Source organism: Monodon monoceros, unplaced genomic scaffold (assembly GCF_005190385.1).
Source record: "Monodon monoceros isolate NGI ecotype Baffin Bay Population unplaced genomic scaffold, NGI_Narwhal_1 Super_Scaffold_1, whole genome shotgun sequence".
Taxonomy (NCBI): Eukaryota; Metazoa; Chordata; class Mammalia; order Artiodactyla; family Monodontidae; genus Monodon; species Monodon monoceros.
Window position 1 is genome coordinate 20,261,472 of NW_021703765.1, and position 14,702 is coordinate 20,276,173.

The following is a 14,702-nucleotide window of genomic DNA, read 5'->3' on the forward strand; positions in this document are numbered from 1 at the left end:
CAGAGCCTCCCAGCCCGAGGGTGCCCATGGCCAAAGGCCTACCTGGTGTGACCCCGACTTCGGTGCGGGCATCTGAGCACAGAGCTCTGAGCAGCGCGAGGAATGGCGGCCTACGTCCCCCACAGCTGATGCTGCTTTGCAAATGAAGTATCTAGGCCGACTTGGGATAATTAAAAACATTTGTGATTCTTAACCCATTGTGATCAATTACAAAGTAGCGAATGTCTACATGTTAGGTCTGCCTCGTCTTAATATTTTGAACCATTAATGATTAGTCCTTTCCAGTGTGGTTTTTACACCGCTCACCAAGTAATGCTTTCTTTCTCATGAGCACTCCATCTTTACACTGAACCTTGGAGCTTCAGGTCTTACTTTCAACAAGTACAGCCACAAATACAAACATAAAAAGAAACACTGAGAAGCAGACTCCGTGGCCAAATACTTGCATTACAGGGTTAGGATAAGATAATGGCTAGATGTTTTTTCTAAATCATTCAGCATTTACCAACTGTCCAGACCAAAGATGATTTCCAAGCACTAAAGTTCTGATTCCAACTTCTCCACTAACCCACGTGTAACAGAACTTATTCTGTTCCCAAATGCTTGTGGAGGACTTGCTTGCTCTGCTGTCACTGGTGCCGAATGGGCTTGTAGACACAAAATGCCATAAGGGATTGCAATTTGTAAAAGGTGGGATGGAAGGGTTTTTTGGTATGAACTCTTACCTACTATTTTGTTACACTGTTTTGGATAAAAATTTAGAAAGAATCCAAGTTAATGTAAAGTGCTTGTGAGAAATAGTGATCCATTTGCTCCAAAAAAAAAAAAAAAAAAAAAAGCCATAAGGACTATGGTCACCAGCAAGATGATGAAAATGGTTCCCGTCAACACCAGGTTCTACCCACACAGCACTGCATGCAGCCGCTCTGCTCAGGCAGCTCCATGGGGCTGGGGCCTCCAATGCCAATTTCTGTAAAGAAAGTTTTACTGGAATCTTGCCAAGCTCATTCATTTTCACATTGCATTGTTGAGGAGTTGCAACAAGGACCACCTGGCCCACAAAGCCGAAAATATTTACTATTGGGCCCTTTTCAGAAATGGTTTTCAACCTCTGCTCTACAGTTTTATAATTTTTAAAATCTCCACTTGCAGTTTCTGCTTCTTTTAAAACAATAATGTGTCTTCATAAGGCAGAATTTAGACAGTTAAAATTTAACCTTTGGTAGAAGCCCAGAGAAGTACCTCTTTCTCACTTTCCTCACTTGCAATGAATGGTTTATGAGGATAACTGCTTTCATGTTAGCTAAATGGTTCAAATAAACTACTCTCAGTGGAGACTCTGTAACCTGTGCAAGGCCACTGAGAATGGCTTTGGTGTCCCCATTACTGGATAAGATGCTTTGTACATATTAGGCAATTAATAAATGTTCAGTAGTGTGATTTGTTGAATTTTTCTTAACATTCTTTTTTCTTGTCTTTCCTGAAGCATACTGATGAGGAGAGAAACAAAGAACCTCAGACTTCATATCTGTTTAGTAGTTTAGTGGAGAAATAATGCCGGGTTTTCTGCTCTACTATTTCCTCAACAAGTACCTGCACTTCGCTGAATTCCTGGCAGCAGGCTCACACTGACTCTAGACAATGGTAATAACCCCTAGATCATTAACCCCTAGATCAGTTTCTTGTGTTTAAGATAATAACTCTCTTGCTAACCATTTATTCCCTGAATTCATTTCCTTACGCTTCACCTGCCCACAGGAAATGAGTCTGTAGCTCTTTATGTAATCCATCTCTGGTCACTTAGAAGAACTTAATGTCATCTTCAAACTTGGAGATTTCACCCCATTATCTTTCTTTCTAACAGACCAAAATGCTAAATAACTTAAACCCTGGTGCCTATATGACTGCATACAGAGACACAGCAGTTCCCAAATCCAGGACAAGATCATCAGAACGTCCATGAGAACTCAATATTTAAATAGCTTGTGGTAGAGAAGTTTGTCAAATAATTTTTGAAACTAGAGGGAAATGATGAATTCTGGTTTCCCTTGCTTACATTCATGCCTTATTCATTCATTCATTCACCAGTCCCCATGACCTCAGTAACAAGCATCCCCAGGTGTATTCTATTAAAAAAAAAAATTCTAAACCTGATTGAGGCAGAACCTTTTTAGTATGTTATGACTTACAACTTCCATCTGGAAAGAAATTAGTACTCCTGATGAAATTCATAGGCATTTTTCTGATGGATTTTAATCAGATCAAGACCGCTTCTGAGAAGCTGCTTATCTACCTAGCTGACAGTCATCAAGAATCTAAATATCCCCATTTTTTTAGATTCTTTTCCCATATAGGTCATTACAGAGTATTGAGTAGAGTTCTCTGTGCTATACAGTAGGCCCTTATTAATTGTCTATTTTATATATAGTAGTGTGTACATGTCAATCCCAATTTATCCCCCCCCTTTGTAACCATAAGTTTGTTTTTTACATCTGTGACACTATTTCTGCTTTGCAAACACTCAATTCAATACTCTGTAATGACCTATATGGGAAGAGAATCTAAAACAGACTGGATATATGTAGAACTGATTCACCTTGCTGTACAGCAGATACTAACACAACATTGTAAATCAACTATACCCCAATACAAATTAAAAAAAAAAAGAATCTAAAGATCTCTAGCAGACTTTATTTCCTTTCCGTATATATTCTATGAAAGACCATCTAACCACTTCTGCTTTCTATAATGTCTCTTATCAAGAGAGAAAGTTTTGGCCTTGGAGAGGCCTCCTTCCCCTGCTGGTAGTAGCCCAGTGGTCCATATAGCAGGGCTGTAATAACACTGACATTTGCTCATAACTAAATTGTGTGAAATTTGTCCTAAAACCTGTAGGAATAGCTGTTACCCCAACCTTTTGTCCATCTGCTGGTTCCTTGACAGAATCACTGCTGTCCATTTTGGTCCACAGTTCCTCTGTCTCACCATTTGGAATCTTCAAAATTTGTATGTAGGTGAACCCCATGCAATGGTTCCTAAAGTGTGGTCCCTGGACTGGCAGCATCGGCATTACCTGGGAAGCTGTTAGAAATGCACATTCTCAGGCCCCACCCCATCAGAAACTGGGGAAGGGGGTCACGAGGCCCAGCAATCTGTGTTTTAACAGCCCTTGAGAGGAATATGATGCACCGAAACTTTGAGAAGCACTGTCTTAAGTGAATTATTTGGTTTTGCTTGTTTGTTTTTATCATAAAGCTAGTTTCTTCTATTCTATGTAGAATATGTCACGTTTATCCCTCACACACACACATCTTTTCTTACAGGTAGCAGTAATCTTCTGGCTTCCAAAAATAGCTGCAGGATAGGAGGGTCTCTTCCCACCCATGTATTCTTGAATGAAGGCAAAGCAAGGAATCTTCCACGGCTCTCTTTGCTCTTTCTCATACTATGGCAAAGCTTCCAGAGTATAATCAAATTCTGGTGGGTTTTGTTCGTTAGTTTTATCTATCTATCTATCTCTGTATCCCTGTATCTATCTATCTATCCATCTATCTATCCATCCATCCACCTATCTGATCTTGCTTCTGCCCACAACGCCTTCACAGTACTCTTTACTTACAAACTACTTACCCTTTAAGATTCCCTTCAAGCCTGTTTTCTTTAGGAAACCTTCCTGATCACTTTAGGTCTGTGTAATCTTAGAATAGCTAAACCATTTCCCTGGTCTCCCTCTATACCACTCACCTTGCATTGATCACTGTTTGTCTTATTGGACTGGCCAGATGCTCCCTGTGTGTGCGCTGGTTTCCTCCAGCGATACTGGAGCAAACTCTCTTTACTTCCTTTCTGTAACATCACCCATTGTTTTACAACATGTATCCACTTGTTTATTCAGTGAACATTTATGGAAGAGTAAATGTGTCAAGAAGTATGTTAAGGACTAGAAGTGCAAAGATCAGTGAGACAGTGGGAGCTTAATAAATGAATGAAAAAAGGTATGGCTTCTGCATTGGAGCAAGGAGCATGCACTGGGGCATGGCAGGGAGGAAAGCTGAAAAAGTAGAGGGGACCAAATCATAACAGATACATTTAAACTATCAGTAAGTCAGTGGGAAACTGCAGAAAGGTTTTTAGCTCAAGAGTTAACATTCATCAGATTTGTTACTTTGTAGATCACACACCAAGCACATAGAAATCACTTGAATTGAATGATAAAAGCATGTCATTATTTTTTTAAAATTTTCTTCCATCCAAATCTTTCCCAAAGCTTTCCAGCCTCCTAATTATCTATACTGATTATTTTTACTCTACTGACTGCTACTAAAAATGAAACAAAAAACTTGTATTGGAAAGCCAGAGAAAATATGTCCTAGCTACTCAAATAAACCTGCCTTTTCCGAGATGGAACCAAGATATATTGACGTCTTAAGTGATTGTCAGTTAAAATCCTTGTGTGGTGAATACTGAAAACCAATGGAATGTTAAAATTTTGAAAATAGTGAAAGTGACCTATAGTAAAGTACAACAGATTTCATTTGAGTTGAAACATTTGATCCTCACTACTGAAGATAATTATTTTTGTTAAGATTTGAATGTGTGTAAGACTTGCTGTGTACACGACAAATCAAAGAGGAGGCTTAGTTAACTGGTGATTTTACCATGTAATTAAACCCTGAATTTTATTTACACATTTAAATTTAATGTATTCGGACAAGTTGTTGACCATCTACCCATGTGTTCATGTGATAACCATGTGTCCAGAACTTCCAGGATAGTCTCAATGTCAAATATTTTTTTCTTTAGTATCTGTAGATACCTTCTAACTTATCAAAATACACGTTCTACATTTTGCCCAGGAAAATATTATTACTCTGTTAAAAAGCACCAAAATCCCTCATCAATTTAAGCTTTATTAAAACACAAATTTTCAATACTATGATATTCTACTATAATCTCACTAATTCAGAATGTGTAAGGGAAGTCTCTTCAAAACGGTAAAAAAATTTTTAATAGCTAAAAAGAAATGCAGTTATTTTTATTTCATGTGAATTTGAAGCTAAATGCTACCATGTGATTTTGTAATTTAGCGGTAGTCCGTGGAGAATTTTAGTGGTAGAGGGTTGACAGAAAAGCATTTAGTCCCATTTCTTATTTGAGGAAACCGGTATTTAGAGACTAGGTCTTCCCTTAGGTGTAATTAAATACTATTAATTTAATTAAAGAAGTGGTAGAATCAGAACTAGAACTTGGGTTCTAACTTCTGTTAGTTATTTTATAACAAAAAGAAAATCTTACCAACTAGAATGTGAGTCAATCAGATAAGCTAGCTCATTACCTCATTACATAAATCACAGAATAAAATGCGTAGACACTAACTTGAACGAAGTATTACTGATAGTACACAAAAATATGTTTCAAATCCATGGGGATGTAATTCAAGTCCCCCAGTAAAACACATAGACAATTTACACTCTCCAGCAGTCCTAAATAAAAAGAGATATTGAAGAAGCACACGGGTATCTCCTACTTCACCTTATTAATTACATTAAACTCCCATTTCTGAGAGCCCTGTAATGGACATTATTTCTGTTTCAAATTAGAATTGATTTTGCTTTCATCTGCATTATTTAGTTTGCTCTACAAGTGCAGTGGTGGTGCTATGGGGAGAGAAGGACCTCTCAATGAAATCAAGAAAAGCTAAACTAAAACTCAGAAATATCTTAAAGGAGAGATTTTCTTTTTTCTTTTTTGTCTGTTAACATATACTATACAAACAAAGAGATCAGGATGAATGCCATTGGGCCTGTTACTGAAGAAAAATATATGAAGCTAAACTGTGAAAATATGCCAAGTAAATATTAAGAGACTTTGGGAGTGGGGTGAGGAAAAACCCAAGCGGCAGTAGCATAGGAGCTATAGATTCACTTTCTTTGGGTTTTCAGTCATTCATGGAGTGATTTATTCTTTCAATCATTCCCTAATTTTATTTTATTTATTTATTTTTTTTGTGGTACGCGGGCCTCTCACTGTTGTGGCCTCTCCCGTTGCGGAGCACAGGTTCCAGAAGCACAGGCTCAGCGGCCATGGCTCACGGGCCCAGCCGCTCCGCGGCATGTGGGATCTTCCCGGACCAGGGCACGAACCCACGTCCCCTGCATCAGCAGGCGGACTCTCAACCACTGCGCCACCAGGGAAGCCCCATTCCCTAAATTTAAAAACAAGTGATACCCAGGGTTTAGCTTCTACTCTTTCTATATAAAACCTTCAAGCTTCTAACAAAGTACTTAGGGTGGAATTTAGGACAATTTGAGAGTTTCCCAAAATAGCACCACATCCCACTTTTGCACATGGAGAAGACTAGCATTTTCTCTGTGGAGAAACAACATAGGTCCAGGAGTTCAGTTCATCAAGTCAATATAACCCTCAAACATTCTTCTAACAATGAGGAAAATGATCAAAACAAAACAAAACACCTCACTACAGATGGTTTAGTTATTTCGATTCTTTTTGTGAACGCATCCATGTTTTTAAAACTGTCATGAAATAAGACCAGAAATTGCTGTCCTCCGTGCTTCCACTTCTGTGAATCTTTCTCAGCTCTGCCTCAGAGACCTGCAGCTTTGATTTTTCACCATTCTTTGTTTACAAGAGCCCCTTCCTGGGATTGCTAGACCAAGAGATTGTCCAACGACTTAATCACAGTGATTTTCCCCCAGAGCCTTACCAAGTGCCCAGCACTCTAGAAGCTCAGTGGGCGATTATGACTTTCCAGATGCTTACACAGGAGACCCACCTTGTTAATCCCATTCTGTCTGGTTCCCTGTTCGGAAACAATGGACCAGCACACCAGCTATCATCAGCTTCAAGGCAGTCCAGTCAAATGAATGCAGCTGGATATAAAATTTGACCTGTCATCTAAACAAAGGAAATGCAAAGACTACATCTATACCTATGTTACTTTCTTCAGTATGTACATCTTCCTGTATCCTGTTACTAAATACCTTACTTCAAAATGCTGGAAGATACGCTAGAAATCAACAAATAGGATCACAGCATTTTTAAAAAGAGAGAAAGGCTGACGTATTACCAGGGGAAGAGGGAAAATTATTTGCTAGAGAATCTTTCTCCAGCAATGTGTATGGTATACAGTTGTCAAACCAGCCACCTGTGGGCCCATGCCTCAGACTTGCAGAACACCATGCCTCAGGCCAAAAACAAACAAAAATTAAGGAAAGAGCCTATTGTAGCCAATCCAGTGAGAATAGCACAGCTGAAAAAGACATATCATGTTGGATTTGAAAAGTGCTAGAGAGGCAGAAAATAACCAGAAGGTTATTGCTGATTCCCACAACTGGCTGATACAAGGTTAATATGCTGTTTATGGGGTATCGTTGGGAGGGGATAAGCTCAGTTAAAACCCCTTTTCCATTCCAAACTTTGTACTTTGATATATCTTTCTCTGCATGTGCTATAACCTAGAGCTGCACGATACGAAAATATTTTTAAACCCCTCAAATTTTTAATTTCTGAAAATCCACCATAGCCAGGAAATATGAACCATTTTGAATTTCTGGAATCTCTCGTCTATCCTAACTACTCCCTCTAAACTAAACATTCCATAGTATTATAATTACGTTGAGTTTGGTAGTCTATACTGTCATTCATGCAACAAGCATTGATTAAATGCCTACAGGACTTCTTGCCAAAAGGGATACGTAAATACTTTTTTTTTTTTTTTTTTTGCGGTACGCGGGCCTCTCACTGCTATGGCCTCTCCCGCTGCGGAGCACAGGCTCCGGACGCGCAGGCTCAGCGGCCATGGCTCACGGGCCCAGCCGCTCCGTGGCACGTGGGATCTTCGCGGACCGGGGCACAAACCCGCGTCCCCTGCATCGGCAGGAGGACTCTCAACGACTGCGCCACCAGGGAAGCCCATGATACGTAAATACTTTTAGAGGAATACACATCTCCAATGTTTTATACATAATTGCAGAGAGAGGGCCATAAGTAGGGACATGGTGAAGTCCACTCTCTAAGTGTTACTTAAGGAATACCTGCTCTCGTTTGAAAGGAAGAATCTGCTCTCAAGAAGTAACATCAAACAGAAATGCAGAGTGAGTGTTCAGGTGGATTCTACTATTAATTCTGCAAGCCTAGTCCTCACCCTCTTAAGTTATGGGCCTGGAATGGACAAAGGCAAGATTTTGCCCAGCTCTGGAGAGGACATAAGGAACACGTAGTGAATTCTGGAAGCACACAGGAAGAGAGCCGTCAAAAATCTAACTCAAAAAGATGGTCGTCAGGTCAAGCAGTGACTTCTCATCTCTTGGGAACTAGCTGTTACCTACTTTCTCTGCTGGGCTGAAGAACGCCGGGTGCAAATCACGGCCACGATCACCACCACCAGCACTGTGATGACGCCAACGGTGACCACAATAATCACAAGCAGGTTGCTGTTCTTCTGTGGAGTGACGCTGCCATGTGGGGGGTGCATCTGGCCAATGGGTGGCTCTGGGAAAAGACAGGCAAATGAAGATCAGGTTTAGGGAGATGTGACAGCCGTGGCTTATCAAGCTCGGTTAAGAATTCAAAGAGTTCCTATTGTTCTGGGCATTCCTGAAGCTGGGGAAAAAAGCAATGAAAAAGGAGAGGAAAGATCGAATTATCTACCCAAGATAAATGAAACCAATGTTCCCATGGAAACTTACATAGGAATATTCACAGCAACGTTAATTCAGAATCACCAAAAGTGGGAAACCCCCAAAGCCATCAACTGATGAATGGATAAACAAGTGTGATATATACATACAATAGAATACCACCCAGTCATAAAAAGGAATGAAGTATTGATACATGCTACAAAATTCATGTACCTTGAAAATGATATACTAAGTGAAAGGAGCCAGACACAAAAGGCCACGTATTGTACAATCCTACTTCTATGACATATCCAGAATAGGCAAATCTACTGAGACAGAAAGTAGATTAGTGTTTGCCAGTGGATGTGGGGAGAAGTGAATGGGGAAAGACTGCTAATGGGTAGAGGGTTTCCCTTTGGGGTGATGAAAATATTCTAAAGCTAGATAGTGGCGATGGTGGCACAACCTTGTGAATATGCTAAAAACCACTGAATTGTGCACTTTCAAAGGGTAAATTTATGGTATGGGAATTATATCTCAGTGGAAAAATATAATTAAGCTATGGTATTGAGTAGAAAGTGGGGAAGGCAGGAAGCATGCCGCTTTGAACGATAAGAATTCCAGTATGACAAGAGTCAGAGAAGGCTGAGAAAATACTACTTATTTGATGCTGTGAAAGACAAACTATTTGACACCAATCACTCATACTTTCCGTTCCTTTTAAGAAGCTATCCATAAAGCACATTTAATTTTCAACCTGTCAAGGGTGTATGAATCCCATTTAAAAGCAGCCACAGGGTTGGAAAGAGTGTCATAAAGTCCTAAGATAAATTTTTCCTGTGCTGCAACTGTACCACATGGTAGACAATATTTAGGTGAAAATAGAATGATAATTTGCTTATGTAAGCAAGAATGACTAATGACCCTGTAAATAGCTTTCTTTAAACCCTCAGTGATTAATCAATTAGAAATATTCTGATTTATGTCATATTTACTATCACAAGCTACCAAATTCTAAAAAGTATATATTAGCATATAGTTTTATTTATAAATAATTTAAAAAGTAGCAGAAAGCAATGAATTTGGATGTTTTCCTAGATCTAAATTTGAATGAGTTTCTTCAACAACCCATATTAGCTTTCTATACCCCTTGAGCAAAATCTTTAGGCCTTTTGTACCTCAGTGCCTTTACCTATAAAATGGAAATAATAATATTTATCATATGTAGTTACTGTCAGAATTAGAAAAAATACAGACAAAGCAACCATCTGACACAGTGTAATTGCTTATAATATCATTATCCTACTGAAACATTAAATAAAATGTTGCCTAAATTAATAATCTACCATATCATTTGGGATATTTTTGGTGTGGACTTCCAAACTATTGATACAAACTTTTTAGAAATAATATTCAATGTGAAAGATAAATTAACTTGTTTGCATAAGTGAATATAATAACCCAGCACTTGCCTCAAAATTGAAACACTATCTTTTGACAAGTTATCTAAGAATCATTGGGTTTTTTTTTTTTGAAAAGAGAGACACCTAAATTTAAACAAATTATTGCTGATTCAATATTGTTGGGGGAAAAAATTAAGTGCTACCGATATAACTTGAATCTCAGGGGCGGGTAACTCATCAAGTTTTTACACAGCACTTTCTGTTAAAAGATTCTGATTATAAATGAAAGAAATAAGGTTTCCTTGAAGTAAGTTTTTCATTTATTACAAAGGAATGAGGCAAGTAATGAAAGGTTAGAACTTCCTGTGTCACAGTTTTACTTACAATTTAAAAAGTCATGTTACAGTAGTATCTCAATATGCCCTTTCTGTTCTTAATAAATTAATCGATTGGAATAAATTAACCTTTTATGTGAAAGTGCACAATGGAGGCCGTTGGGGATCTCATGGATTTTATTAGCTTAACTTAAATTTAACAGTTCACCATTTCTGACAAACTTAGTTTGAGTCATACCCGGCAATAACACTGTATGAATATTTTTTAAAACCATGTAAATTGGAATTTTTCAAATTTTTGCTCTTCTTTCTTTCTTTCCACCTAGGAAGATATCATGCTCCAAATTAGAAAATAATGACTCTGGATTCTGCTGAGCTTTAATTTTTTTTTTTTTTTTTTCTTTCCGGCAAGCGGGCCTCTCACTGTTGTGGCCTCTCCCGTTGCGGAGCACAGGCTCTGGACGCGCAGGCTCAGCGGCCATGGCTCATGGGCCCAGCTGCTCCGCGGCATGTGGGATCTTCCCGGACTGGCTCACGAACCTGTGTCCCCTGCATTGGCAGGCGGACTCTCAACCACTGCGCCACGAGGGAAGCCCATGAGCTTTAGATTAAGTGAGATATTGATGTCATTTGCCTCATAGAGTTGGGTTCATGAGGGCTCCCATTATAAATCTTTGATTCCAGGCCTTTATGACTTCCTCATAAAAGTTCCATCAGTTTAAAACTTGGTTTTCAACATCTTTCATTAATTTCCCAATCTCCATTCAAAGGCTGACTAATCAGAATATCTGACATTGAACAGGCAGTAAATAAAGTCAAGTGCAATGGTGTCTTTAGATGGAGTCGATCCTGGTTATTTGCAGTAGTTGTGTTCTATAAAGACATCACAAATACTAAATTAGGCAATACAAAGTATTGCTTCTAGAGGAAACACAGTGTCATGTTCCTGGGAGCCTACCTTTTTATCAGCCAATCAAAGCACAACCTTGTTTCATGTGGGTTTCTGTTTAAAGGTGCCTTATTTAATATGTAATGTTGATTCACTAACATTGAACTCATAGCCAACAGCGCTATAAATTCATGCCTGAGTGAAGCTTAATTAACACACATATTTTCTCCATCAGACACATCAGCCTTTAGTGTTTAAGAACACTAGAAAGCACTTCATCACCACATTTAGGGACAGCTTTAAACAGTGAAACCACCAACAAAACCCCACAAAAATGTGAAAAATTGGTACTAAATGTAGTGCCGAAAGGACACATCCATGGTATGAGAGCTGAACCATCAAGGCAGAACGCCACCTTGTTCCAGCTCAGCTGAGTTTGTGAGCACTGGGCTGCTCAAATTTCTGGCTGCTCTGCACATGTCCAAGGATTATCATAAAAGCACCATAATTATTGGTTTTGGGGGTTAGAAGTAAAATTTTAGAGAGTAGGTAAATTCATGAATAGAGACCCTGCAAATAATGATGATCAACCATATATCTAAATATATTAAAAGAGTGCTCTAAATTAGGAAAAAATTTAGAACTCACAAATCTAGATTGTGTAGGTAAGAGTTCTGGGAGATAGCCTGACTCCAAAAGGGGCAAGGTGACCTTTGCCCCCTTTCGGAAGCTGAACAGGTGTAATTCAAAGGCTTACAAATCTCCTCCAGGGCACTGTGATTATTTCATGAGATAACGGATGCATCACACTGACCACACACCCTCGCACAGAGTTGGTGCTCAACAGATATGATGCAGCCCAATACATTTCATTCTATGTGATTTTTCCAAATTAAAGAAAAATACAGTATCCTAATTCATCTGTTCCTGGTGTTAGCCTAAGAGTGTGGGTATCCAATGTCTGAGTAATCGAGACCTAGATATGTTTCATTAAAATCAGTGAGAAGGGAGTCACAGTTTTTTAATATCACATGAGCATTCCATCCAACTTAATTTTCATGATATCTGATCACTGCCAATGATTTCATCCTTTTTATATGAAATTTAATAAAAGCAAACATAGATTTCATAATCTGTTGGGTCTAAAGTCTTAGTAATGATTAGAAAATTGGTTTAGTGTAACTACTAATAAGGTCTTTAATTTTTATGATACTTGGTAGGCTTTCAAAAATATTTTATGTGTCTTATCATATTTGCCCTCAAAAATTCTGCAGTAGGCTCATGGATAGACTGGTACTCTGAGTGCTTAACTATCACACAGAACACAAAGCCATGTATCGAATCCAGGAGTCCTGGCTCCCATGTTGAGAACCTGGTCTCACTGCCACAATGGCTGAGCCCTAATAGCTACACAATATCAATAGGCAGGTAAACAATGTGAACATAAGATTGACAAGTTCAGTTCTGGGGAGACAAACAGATCCAATGAAAGCTTCTAGTTGGGAAATTAACTTCCCTCCCATGATTGCAGTGTTCTCGGGTAACAGTTTTGTTATTAGAACACTTCCAGCTCAACGTAAGTCTTCATAATTTCACAGGCCTTTGAATTTGAACAGACATTCATATGGTATTGAATATTTCAAAGCATTTCACCCTGAAATAAGGTACTATATAGTCAATCAGCTGGAAGAGATCTCACAGATATCTAGCTCAGTGTTCCCTAAAATGAAATATTAATCACCATTATGGGGGAAAAAGGTTCCTTGGTCAGTTAAGGTGGAAAACATATTTTTTCCCTCAAATATCAGAATTTTGAACATGCTAATGTGAACTATGCATTGCCAGGAGAGGTAGCACAGAAATGGCAGAGAATGTATTCAATTATTCCATAAATAAGATCCAATTGGGTGCTGTGGATATGATGTTGTGATCAAACTATGGGTAAGTGGTAATTATATATGATGCAGGCGTTAACTATGGTTGTAACCATTCTGGATTATTTAAGTGGATCAAATCAGCTCATTGTACACCTTAAACTTACACAATGTTATAGTCAATTATTTTCCAATAAAGCTGGAGGCAGGGGGAAAAGCCATGAGAGGATTCAAGTAGGCAAAAAGAGACAATATGAGATAAGACACATACACAGTTGTGAGATAGTCAGAGGCTTGCCCAACTAGTTGGACCAGAGAAGAAAAACAATTCCTATATATTAAATGTTCTGTCTTCCATTCCTGAAACATGGACCCCATCTGGGTCACTGTGACATGAACAGAATGTCAGGTTACTTCTCACCTGAGATCAAGGCATAGCCAATAGAAGGGAGTTGTGAAAGCTCCATTTCTGAGCTATTTTTCTGGAAGGGTGGAGAAGGAAAATCAGCCAGGCTATGAAACCATTAGAATGTATTTATGGGGCCACATATATATCATTTCCTAATAATGTGTATGTCATGGTCTTCTTGAATATTGTGTAGTCTGAGAATAATTTCCAAATTAGCATATTGATTGCTCCCTACCAAAAAAGAGGGGGGTATAATTGTTGATCTCATGGAGCTTACAATTCACTGGACAAGATTTATATTAAACAAATCATGAAGCAAATAAATATAACATTACCACTATAGTTGGTGTTTTAAAGAAAAGTAGAGTTCATGTAGAAAGATGTAACATGAGGATGTGATACGAGGTCATTGACAGAGGAGGGAGGTCATGAAAGGCCTCATTATAGAAGCGACATTTAAGCTAAATTATGAAGTGTTGCTAGGAGTTAGTTCTTGTTCCTTTACAAGGGAACTGAGAGCAGACTGTGCGTGTGTCTGGAACATTGGGAGCAAAAAGGAAATGGCACAAAATGAGGCTGAAAAGAGAAACAGGACCTTGTTCACATGAGCCCTGTAGATCACATTCAGTTATCCTCGGTAAAATCACAGATGGTTTAAAAGTTTTCAGCAACGTGACAGGCTTGATTTGTTCCAAGGAGACATCTCTTCCCTCTGCGTGGAGAGGGGTTGGTGGTGGAAAAACAGAGACCAGCTAAGAGGATATGGAATTCTCCAGGTGAGAGTTGATGATAGCTTCAACTGAGATGGTGGCAACTTCAGTCAAGCAAGGAGGACACGTACACAATATAGTTTGAAAGTAAATGAATAAAGCAGATTGCACTTGGGGCAGGAAAGAAAGGAGGAGTCAGGTTCAGGCCTCAGCAATATCCTTATGTCTAGGATGAGGGAGAGGGTGAAAGGGCAGGTAGGCTCAGTGGGGCAAGAACAAAAGTTCAGTCTTGAATATGTCAGGGTTGAGATCTTATGATGAATTGTAAAGAGGCAGCTAGAAGGTCTGTGTTAGATATATAAATGAGGGAGCTGGCATATAGATGGAATTTGAAGCCTGGCAGTAGATGAGATCACCAAACTCAAGGGTATAGAGTGAGCAGA

General features: G+C 38.9%; 1 protein-coding gene across 1 annotated transcript in view; it reads right to left on the reverse strand.

The window, feature by feature from the left end:
• DCC (DCC netrin 1 receptor) overlaps nt 1–14,702 on the reverse strand; it is a 1,166,576-nt gene that overhangs the window by 80,937 nt on the left and 1,070,937 nt on the right. The window contains 1 exon segment of the mRNA XM_029216808.1: nt 8,349–8,511. Within this exon segment, the coding sequence (XP_029072641.1) occupies nt 8,349–8,511 (163 nt within the window).